Source organism: Apium graveolens, chromosome 10 (assembly GCF_009905375.1).
Source record: "Apium graveolens cultivar Ventura chromosome 10, ASM990537v1, whole genome shotgun sequence".
Lineage (NCBI taxonomy): Eukaryota > Viridiplantae > Streptophyta > Magnoliopsida > Apiales > Apiaceae > Apium > Apium graveolens.
Genome location: NC_133656.1, coordinates 239173642 through 239184443, shown reverse-complemented (window position 1 = coordinate 239184443; position 10802 = coordinate 239173642). Strand labels below are relative to the sequence as shown.

The following is a 10802-nucleotide window of genomic DNA, read 5'->3' as shown; positions in this document are numbered from 1 at the left end:
GCGAATAACTAACGAATAAATCGGTTCCATCATGTTGTTTAGTACTTGCACTTCACATAGTTCATAAATCACACTAGTTTTACTTGTTTATTGTTTACACGTTTTTCTCCTTATATTTATTACTTTGTGTTTTTTATATTTTTCCTTTTTTATACACATGTACGCAAATTGTATATAATGTATGTTTTGTTTTTACTTTTCTTTTTTTTTCCGATCTTAATTTTTTCTGTTAAAATATTTTTTCGATTTTGAAAAACTAATATTTATTAAAATATTATATGTAACAAAATAAGGAAAAAGAGAACGGTACCTCTATAAATTTTATTAATTAAAAAAATGTTAAAATTAATTATAGAGAACTCTTCTCTAACAAAATGGAACAAACCGTATTTATAATTTAAATAAAATATAAACTATAGCAAATTCATTATCTGATTGATTTTTAGTTAGAAGCAAATAGTGTGACGTAAAGTAACGAAGTTTTGAATTTTTAATTCACAAAGTCAGAAAGTCAGAAGCTAACTATTGCTAATATATCTGGTTCACAAAGAGGACAGGTCAATAGATGATTCGCGAATAACCGCGAGCTGGCGGGCCTCGCGAATAACGGGCCGGTTAATTCGTTTTTTATTCATTTTTTCTGTTGTTTATTCATCTACAGTTCTAGCGAGCGGTTACGGGCCGGTTCCGGTTTCCCAAAATACAGAGCTCGTGTGCATATCCGAATAGTACCGAATAACGAACCGGACCGTGACAAGACGAGTAATGCGAATACTCGGCGAGCCAAACTATGCTCGTGCCGAGCCAAACCGCCCGTTTGGCCGGCTCTAAAATTACAACCACCATTTCAGCACAAGTTCTCTTTTACTGTTTCTACATAATTTACTACACCTGTGCCAGTCACCAACCATGCCCCCTCCATACTAAAACATTTGGAAGGCATAGATGACAATTGACAAGTCTAAATGATCCATTAAATTAGAGCGCACTGTTGGAAACATTTAATTACTACTCCCTCCATCCCCGTAAGAAGTATACGTTTCGTTTGGGCACGGAGGTTAAAAAAAGTTTTTGGACACGGAGGTTAAGAAAAAGTGGTATGTTGTAAGAAAAGGTAAGAAAAATGGGTAAAGTGATGGGATAAATTAATATTTAACGTATAAAGTTAGTGTAGTGAAAAAAAGTAGTGGATATTAATGAGTGTAAATTTTTATATTATAAAACTTTTACTATTTTTGGTAAGTTTTGAAACGTATAGAATTGAATGGGCCATTCAAAAAGGAAAGTGTATCGAAATGAACGGGGGAGTATAGAATTAGTACAATCATGAATGACAATAAACCCAAAAAAAAAAACTGATTGGACCATGCAAATATTCTTCCAACATGGTTATTATTATGAAAAACATCTGAAGGCTACAGTTTACACAATCATACCATTAATATAACATTGATACTGATACAGTTCAACTAAAAGTTTCCTCTTGGGTCAGATCTTATAAAGGATAACAAAGGTCAACTCAACAGCAAAAAATGACCACTGTATTTTTGATTTCTATGTTAGACAAACTAGTTAGTAGTTATGATAGAGCAAAAATTGAAGCATCGGCTGCTTCCCGGCTGCTACCAATGCCACGTTCGATCAGGTCCAACACTCCATGGCTGAAAGAAAGATTAGCTGGGTATTGTTACAAGCACTCGCTTCAATTTTAAAGTAAAACTGTACCTGAAGCCACACTCATTGTCGTACCACGATACAAGCTTTTATAAAGGACCCACTCAACCCCATCCCATCTTGAGCGTCAAATTTACTTGACCTGCGAGATAATAAAACATATTGTAAAACAATTACTCTAGCAACTATGACCAATCCTAATTTACCAGAAACTACCAAAGAGTAAAGACTGACCAATTGTCTACGTTTGTAAACAGACCTACATCTACATATCAGTGCAGAGAGCTTTTATTCACAAAATTCCAAACAGAACCCATTTTTCATCTGCTTCAAATGGAAGGATATTCTAGGAACACAGATAGATACAAATGACTGATCCCCTGAACTCTTGCATGATATGATACAACAACACCACTGCATGTAAAATCTCTAGAGTTACCAAGGGAAAACAATGGTACAAAAAGACCAAACTGGCCAGTGGCCATGAAGTATAGCTTATTTCACCCTTTTTATTAAATGTGATTTGGGTGAGGGAGGGAGGGACCTTGAGTTGCCACCAACAAAATCACTTGCACAGTAGTCAATTATTCATCAACCTCGCCAGAATGCCAAACTCTTCGTGAACCACCTGCACAAATTGTTTTGTAATCAAACATTTACTGAGTCCACAGTTGCCATAACCATGATATGAATTTGTTCATGTCAACTATTATATATTAGTCTTTTTTCCCTGTCATACTTCCGAAGAAGATCACTTGGTCGTGTGACTGAGCAATTAAAGTCATGTTACTTACAGTTTGTTCACAGGCTAACAGTACAAGATACAGTAGCATTTATACAAAGTACAAACCAACCTTGGCAAGAGGAGCAAGGCAACTGGTAGTGCATATGATATCCATGTTCACTTTGTATGTTTTCTCTAACACCCACAACAAACATAGGAGCATCAGCTGAGGGAGAAAAAAATTACAACTTTCTTCAAACCACACTGCAGATTAACGTATTAAATACTCAAATTGAAGTGCTAGAGAAAGTTTGAGAGAGATGAGAGAGACATTTGTGTGCGTGAGAGAGATAGCTATAGAACAAGAGAGATTGCACCCACCTTTTTGTGTTCTGAAGCCTTGTCAACTGTTGTGAAAACCCCATAAGATTCAAAAACAAAGTCTGCCCCATATTCACCACATGGTATCTCTGCAGGGTTCCTGGTGAAGTCCAGTAGTGCACTTAAAGTTTTTTACTAAAAGATTAATATACATATGTTATCAGATGTAATTAAGCATAAAGAATCCTATTAGTGACCAAATCTAACACTTTGTATCCTTTTGTTGCAGCTGGATAGCCAAGGAAAACACAAGGGTGAGCCCGAGGTTCTAGCTTGGTTCGAGATTGTTTAGAAGTAGAAACGAAACAAAGACACCCAAAACATCGCAAAAGAGAATAATCTGGTGCACTATCAAACAGGAGTTCATAAGGAGTAACATTATTTAATTTCCGTACAGGCATTCTGTTGATAAAAAATGCAGCACACTGCACACAATCTCCCCAATATCGCGATGGCAAATTAGACTGAAAGAAAAGTGCACGAGCTGTTTCCATTAAATGCTTATGTTTTCGTTCGACCACCCCATTCTGTTGGGGTGTGTCATGACAACTTGTTTAATGTAGTATGCCATAAGACTGATAAATCTCTAAAATTCTGCCTTGACAAAGCTCTAACGCATTATCTGTTCGAATGATCTTAACACGTGTATTGAACTGAGTAAAAACATGCTTAAGAAAATATCTAAAATGGAGACAGAATCAAGTTTGGATTTCATACGATGTACCCAAGTGGCACGGCTATAATCATCAACGATTGTTAGAAAATATCTACAACCATTGTGAGTGACAGTATGATAAGGGCCCCAAACGTCAACGTGAAAAAGTTCAAAATTTTTTGTTGTTTTTATTTCACTTGCAGTAAAAGACAAACGATGTTGTCTTGCAGAAGGACAAATTGCACAAATGCAATCAGACAAAACACTTGTATCAAAATGTTTTACAATTGTACTGATTTTCGAATAAGGCATATGGCCAAGTCTAAGATGAAGCAACTTGGCTTCATCTAGTTTAGAAGTAACAGCAATATTAACTACAGAAGTATGACTAATGTATGGCAAAGCTTTATTAGCTGTGATGAGAGAATGATCAGCAGCATGAGAAAAAAAGCCCTCATCAACAAAGTATAGTCCATGGAAGAATTTACCAAGAAGTTTGGGTTGACTCATTGAATGCTCCTGAAGCATACAAGAATCAGAAGTGAAAGAAATGATGTAAGTAGTATTCCGAACAAGCTTAGACACATAAATTAAGTTGAATTTGAAAGAAGGAGCATATAGAACATCTGTAAGTTCTATGAGATTATTAAGTTTTATGTTGCCCACATGAGTGACTTGTATCTTAGTGCCATCAGGGATAGTGATAAAACTATTCTCATCAATTTGTTTGACAGTGTGAAAGAGATTCATAGAAGAACAGATATGATCAGACGCACCGCTGTCAATTATCCAACTATTGGTATGAGTTGAGGATAATAAACAAAGAGAAGTACCTGCCAAAAGTGCATTTCCAGAGTAAGAGTTGTTGTCATGTTCAGAAATATTATTTTGAGACAAAAGCTGTATCCACTGATTGTACTGCTCCACAGAGATATTATTTGAAGAAGACTGTGATCCAATTCCACTATCAGAAGAATCCTTGACAGACTGAATTTCATCAGTTGCATCAACTGTGGCACAACCTGCAAATTTCCTCTGCTGATTAGGTTTAAAACCAGGTGGATAACCATTCAATTTGAAGCACCTTTCTTTGCTATGGCCTGGAATTTTGCAATGGTCACAAAAGTAGTTGTTCTTTCTCTGCTGGAAACTTGGTGAACCAGTTCCAGGGGTAAATTTTCCAGCAGAATAGACTCTGTTAAATTTCTGAGAACCTTGATAACCAGAATTGGGGAACTGCCTAAAATTGTTCTGACTAGCAAATGCCACAGGCTCCTGAACTGACAGTTTAGAAATCTCCTTATGCCTCTGTTCCTGAATCAACATTCTGTAAACCTGTGGTAGAGTAGGAAGTGTTTCCATCATCAGAATATGTGATCTCACATTTGCAAATTCATTAGACATTTTCATGAGAAAAATCATTAGCCTCTGATCCTGCTGCAATTTAAGAACCTTCTGAGTCATGTTACAATTGCAATGAGCACATTCACATTCAGGTAATGGTTTGAGATTATCAATCTCATCCCAAATCCTCTTTAACTGAGTATAATATTCAGAAATGGAAAACGTATCCTGTGAAATCTGAAAGACTTCCTGCTCTAAAGCATATAATTGTGCTGATGATGCTTGACCAAAACGTTCTTCAAGATAGCCAAATAGCTCTCGCAGTATCAACATACAATATACTTGCTGCAATCTGAGGATCCAAAGCTGTAATAATCCAACCTGTGATCATGCTATTACAGCGAGACCAGAACTTGTAGCTAGTATCAGTAATTGCAGGCTTAGCAAGAGTTCCATCAACAAAACACATCTTATTTTTCGCTGTTAATCCAATAACCATAGAACGCTTCCAATTTCCATAAGAAGTTCCATTAAAAGGTGTAGTAACCAGTTTCATACCAGTATTATCCGAAGGATGCAAAAAATACACACTAGATGGATCTTGTGTTAACTCTATCTGATTTTCGACTTGAGTCGCCATGAACAAGGTTTGTGAAAAAGTAATGAGAACAATTGCTGATTTAGAGTAAAGTTTAGATCAAGAAATGAAATTCAGAAATGAGACTGGAGAGATAACAATGTTTCGGAGAAATTTTAGATCGAATTGCGAAATTTGAGATCGAATTTTGCTATGAATCTGCAATTCCGTACAGATTTTATACAGATTATGCTACGAATCTTCAATGATTACATAACTCGTTATGATTAACAATCTGATTACTGCTATTGTATAGAATGTAAACAAATCATAACATCAATTACGAAGATATGATTACGAATCACGAAGAACAGATCAAAGAACAGTATGTAACGATCTTACTTGATGCGGAAACGAAGAAACGAATGAAATTACTGAAACGTACTGCTCTGATACCATGTTATCAGATGTAATTAAGCATAAGATTCTGCAGATTTGGTATGAACACCATAGCTAATCATTTATGACTGAAAAGATATTTACAGTGTTCTCAATTCAAGAAAGAGAGAATGATATGTTGTAACTAACTAACTGAATCTCCTATCAGGACCACATATAAATACTAACTAGTGTATTTACAAATATATCCAGAGGTGTTATTTTATTGCTGTTGTAATGCTGATGTAGTCTGTATCTCAGCAACATAAACATTTGATTAGCAAGGACATTGGTACAGGACAACTATATATAATTACAAAACGACTATTGTCTATTCCCAATCTTTGGTAACGGGTAAGGCAGATGACCTAATTTATTAATAAACAAGTAAAATTTGACTTTGCATATTAGGCAACCTCTTTCCCTCTCCTTTTTTCTCATTTCTCAAATCTTTCAATTTGAATTCCATGAACATTTCATATGTGGTCTTTCAGTTAGTACTTGGTCAAAACGTCCACATTTCGGACAAACGATCTGACAAATAATGTCATGTCAGACAAGGGATTTTAAATTTGCCTTGTTAAATCAGAAATAAATCAATTAGAGAAACTAAAATAAAACACAACACAATACATAACTTAACTTACTATTGATTCCGAATCTTGTCTTCCTCCCAGTTCTGTAAAAATTGAGCAGACTTAGAAGTTCTAAATCCTCAAATTTTTTGCCATGCATTAGGTAACAACGTACATTTCTTACTCTGAATGGTAGGTGGCTGTTCAGGGGCTGTAACTTGGATTGGTTGGATACTCCGAGAACTAGATTTTCTGTAACAATTACAGGGGATAGAAATCAAAACAGCATATATTACAGTAGACACTTATAATAGTGAATAGTAGTTTACAATTCTTATGCTCTCTTGACTGTAAGGATAATGAATCCCCAGGAACAGAAGCACCAAATATGCTTGATTGAGACTTTAACGAACTGCCACCGGAGCTAACGAAAGATACCTGAATAAACATGTAACAATTTGCTTACTCATAAACTAATACTCGTTAAATAATAGATCTACACACGAGTAACAATTAACCTAAAAGAGCCTCAAGGTCACATTTTGACCGCAATACCAAGACAACATTCAAGTTCGAATACACTTAAAAATCATACAGTACAGCCATAGTTATAAAGATTTCTGCTAAAACCAATTACATCTAGTCGAGCATTAAAAGGTCATAAACCAATTCAACTTTTTTTGACTGCTAAGTGTATTAAAGTATTAATTTAAGCAACAAATTAGAATAAGGAGCATCATATATTCAATTATGTTAATAACATTCTTTTCCTCGGCTATTTCTTATATCATCAGAATCACTACATGAACAATTTTTAATTAAAAAAATTACATTTCTAAAGATTTCTAATTCCATGTTTACGCTTTCATCGTGTAAATGAATCACCGAATCAGTAGCTACATCATATATCCAATTATGTTAATAACATTCTATGTCTGCGTTTTTTCTGCAACTGAATTCCACGTCCGCCTATTTTTCCCTTCTCTTAAAACATTTCTATTAGATATTGAGGATGTCATAATAAAGATTATGAGAACTACCATAATAACAAAACTTCGGAACATTAGTTTCCATTAGCAGAGGTCATAATATACACCAGTCTCCCGGATTACAAGGCATATAGTAGAAGACAATTTTTTAGAATTAAAAATAGAAATGATCTAATAATCTGGAACCGAATCAAACAGTGAACCGAGTGGTTCATGTTTGACAAATGAAGGCTATTGTCATATTCTGTTACCTCGAAACGGGGAGCAGAATCTGCACTCTGCAATTACCTCTTGAATGCAACGACGTGTGCTGCATAGCAAGAGATTAAAAACATCTAAAATAACAATTGTAAATGTATTCAATTTAGGAAGTATAATAGTATGCATACTTATCGAAGGGGTGATAACATGGACCTTATGTAGGATCTCCTAAGAAGCCACAAACAAGAATGTTGTCTATCAGTACAGAAGCTTCATTAGAAGAATAATGTTGAATACATATACATATAACAATATTGTAAGCAATGCAATTAGAAACTAAGGAATATAAAAGGAGTAAGCATTAGAATGCATCAAGAGAAACAAAGACAGTGACATATCACTATGATACTTCTTCCAAAAACAATCTAACAGGGAGTGTATGTCATCGTATTGTTGCCTTAATCTTACATCTTATTCAAAAGAAGTGTACTTTATTTATTTACCCGGCTGACACAATTCATGCAACAAAATGCTGAACATTTGCAATTTCTCCATGAAGATAAATAGTCATGTCTAGTTTTCTCTTTTATTGCAATATGCATCCAACAAAATATTATATGTATAGCAGTTGTTGCTAGCAATTGATCAAAATTCATACAGGAACACTCAATCAGGAAACAGAGGTATCAATTGCAGATTTTAGCCGAAATAAAAGAAGCGATTATCGAGCTTATCAAAGCCTGATTTGGAATTATACAAGGTAACTACGTCAAGTACTTCTTACGCAAAGCAAGAAGAGCAGGATCCTGATCTTTTGATTCAAGTAAGACTAGTAACATGGACACGGTAGATGCATCTTCTGAGAAGCCGCGAGCATGCATCTCATCTATGAGTGCACTTGCCTCACTGTACTTCATGTTGCAAAAACAGCCGCGAATAAGTGTGTTGTAGGTAGCACCATTAGGCAAGCAAATACTATCTTTCATTTTCGCAAATAGTTCATTCGCCTCATCGAGAAACCCTTCTCGACAAAATGCTCCGATCATGACGGTATACGCTTTGACATCAGGTCTTAAGCCTTTCGAAGGAAGGCTTTCAAAAAGGGTTCTTGCCTTTTCTAGACGTCCATCTTTGCTCAATCCGTCAATCAGAATAGTGTAAATAACTATATCTGGATGTACACCAGCGCATTCCATTGTGTGAAAGAAAGAGAGTGCTTCACCAACAAGATGGTTCTCGCAAAGACCATGCAATATGATCCTAAATGTTACAATATCTAGTTTACAACCTTCGTTTAGCATCCTCTCCTGAAGAAACTTTCGTGCTTCAACAACTCTACCGGTATAAAAAAAACCTTGCAAAATAGTATTGAAAGTTTCAATTGTTGGTACCAAACCTTCAAGGGGCATTTGTTTAAGGAGACTAATTGCTCTGTCCACTTCCATCTTTTTACAACAACCATTTATCAAAATATTGTAGGTACAAGAATTGGGCAATATACCCTTTCCCCTCATGGTTTTGAGCACCTCTAAGGCTTCATCAATTTCTCCACGCAAGCAATATCCATCCATCAGTGAATTGTATGTGACTACATCGGGACATTTGCCTCTTTGAATCATCAATTCCATCACAGATTTCGCATCTTTAACCTTTCCTTCTTTGCAACATGCATCTATCAATATACAATAAGTATGCAAATCTGGAGAGATATTCCTTGCATTCATCTCTCCTAGCAATCGAATTGCATCTTCCCATCGACCAAAGTTACAGAGACCTTGAATTAATGAACTATAGGTTACAACATTTGGTGAAATGCCTTTGTGGTTCATTTGAGAAAGAAGACACAATGCCTGATCAACATGTCGGTCTTTGCATAAAGCATCAATAAGGGTGGAATAAGTCACTGTATCGGGAATACAACCTTTCTTCCCCATATTTCTAAACAACTTGACAGCCATTAAAGTATTTGAAGTTTTGCATAGACCGTCGATGATAATGCTATAGGTTACTACATTGGGTTGAACCTCATTGAATAAAATAAGCTTCCTAAACAAATGTTCAGCCTCAACAGGCCTGTCTTGAGATAGAAGGCCCTTGATAAGAGTGCTGTAGGTCACAACATCTGGGACGAAACCACGCTTAATGGATCCGCCCAACAACGAGAAGGCGTAATCAAGTCTATTCAGGTGACAGCAACAGTTGATTACAGTATTATAGGTAAATATGTTAACGGGAACGCATAAAACGCACATATCTCTAAACATAGAGACACCTACAGAGTACTCTTTCATTCGAACAAGGCCAGCTAAGAGCTGACTAAAATTCAAAGCAGGAAGCAGAGGTTTCATTTTGAGCATTTTATCGAACACAAAGAGAGCATCATCGAGCTTATCGAAACCAACCTTTGATTTCTCGTAAAGTAATTGCTGTAATTGAGCATTAGGGTTTGATAAAGAAGCAATAAAGGGTTTTTTGGGATGATTAGGGTTAATGTGAAGAGAATGTGAATGAAGAAAGGGCGTAAGATAAATACCTGATGATGATTTGCAACTCAAACAAAACCTCATCTTATTCGTCTTCTTGTTGCTTCTAATCGATTTACAGAGATATCGAGTGCAAGGGAGCGCGTGCGTTAAATGAACCTCACAGCCCTTCTGAGTTCTGAGTACTTCATTTCTGTGCAAATATGTTTTGATATCTGTTTCAGTTGATCAAAATGAGATCAAAATCGTGCTCAGAATAATTAATAATTACGGGGAAGACAAATTTAGTCAATTTTTATATAAAAATGATTAATTTCTGAAAATTTGACCAATTTTAGTTAATTGGATATTTAATTATCATTTTAATATTTATTTTATATAAAATATCTAATATATGTAATATTCAATTTATACCTAATTGTTAGTGGAGTATCTCATATATAAAATATTTAATTATTACTGGAGTATATTTTATATAAATAGTGATACTCAAGTGAGAGTGGAGTATTAAATCGGTTAAAATTGGACATTTTTCAGAATGCTTGTTTTTTTGTTATTTTTTAAAAAAAATCGGTTATTTTAGTCATTTTTTCAACAATTTTCTGATTATTGTTTAGAGCAAATCCAACATACTACTCATATGGCCTCTTAACTTCTGATTATAACGATTTTGAATAATATTTGTATCCAACAGCATCTAACTACTTCTTTCAAATGTTAAGAGTCTACTCTGAGTTCTTATTTTTAATTATTTGCCTCGT

The 10802-nt window shown here is 35.1% G+C and overlaps 2 protein-coding genes across 21 annotated transcripts; both read right to left on the bottom strand.

The window, feature by feature from the left end:
* Positions 1-1737: 1737 nt before the first annotated feature.
* LOC141692146 (uncharacterized) lies at positions 1738-5418 on the bottom strand. Its single transcript, XM_074496885.1, has 6 exons — positions 5160-5418; positions 3504-5074; positions 2987-3306; positions 2780-2879; positions 2271-2302; positions 1738-1816 (listed from the first exon to the last, which is right to left on the bottom strand). The coding sequence occupies exons 1-6, from the start codon at positions 5416-5418 to the stop codon at positions 1738-1740; spliced, it is 2361 nt and encodes a 786-aa protein (XP_074352986.1).
* Positions 2200-10265, bottom strand: LOC141689831 (uncharacterized). Of its 20 annotated transcripts, none has more exons than XM_074494312.1 (8): positions 8343-10265; positions 7747-7786; positions 7609-7692; positions 6698-6806; positions 6441-6620; positions 2780-2879; positions 2529-2624; positions 2200-2302 (listed from the first exon to the last, which is right to left on the bottom strand). In XM_074494312.1, exons 1-2 carry the CDS (start codon positions 10123-10125, stop codon positions 7773-7775), a joined length of 1797 nt encoding a protein of 598 aa, XP_074350413.1. In that variant the 5' UTR covers positions 10126-10265; the 3' UTR covers positions 2200-2302; positions 2529-2624; positions 2780-2879; positions 6441-6620; positions 6698-6806; positions 7609-7692; positions 7747-7772. The 20 variants fall into 20 exon arrangements, with proteins under 20 accessions (XP_074350413.1, XP_074350412.1, XP_074350397.1 ...); XM_074494311.1 differs by having other exon boundaries at positions 7609-7667; XM_074494296.1 differs by lacking the exon at positions 7747-7786 and having other exon boundaries at positions 6441-6472; positions 6544-6620; positions 7609-7667.
* Between the last annotated feature and the right edge of the window lie 537 nt (positions 10266-10802).

What these genes read in the sequence shown, in the direction of transcription:
- LOC141692146 (XM_074496885.1), bottom strand. Translation starts at nt 5,418, where the DNA reads ATGGCGACTCAAGTCGAAAATCAGATAGAGTTAACACAAGATCCATCT. An exon ending in CTGTAATAGCATGATCACAG is followed by an intron (nt 5,075 to 5,159) that starts GTTGGATTATTA and finishes GCTATCTTGAAG; the next exon opens with AACGTTTTGGTCAAGCATCA. An exon ending in ATTATAGCCGTGCCACTTGG is followed by an intron (nt 3,307 to 3,503) that starts GTACATCGTATG and finishes ACACCCCAACAG; the next exon opens with AATGGGGTGGTCGAACGAAA.
- LOC141689831 (XM_074494298.1), bottom strand. Translation starts at nt 10,125, where the DNA reads ATGAGGTTTTGTTTGAGTTGCAAATCATCATCAGGTATTTATCTTACG. An exon ending in TCCTGCTCTTCTTGCTTTGC is followed by an intron (nt 7,668 to 8,342) that starts GTAAGAAGTACT and finishes CTTGCTATGCAG; the next exon opens with CACACGTCGTTGCATTCAAG.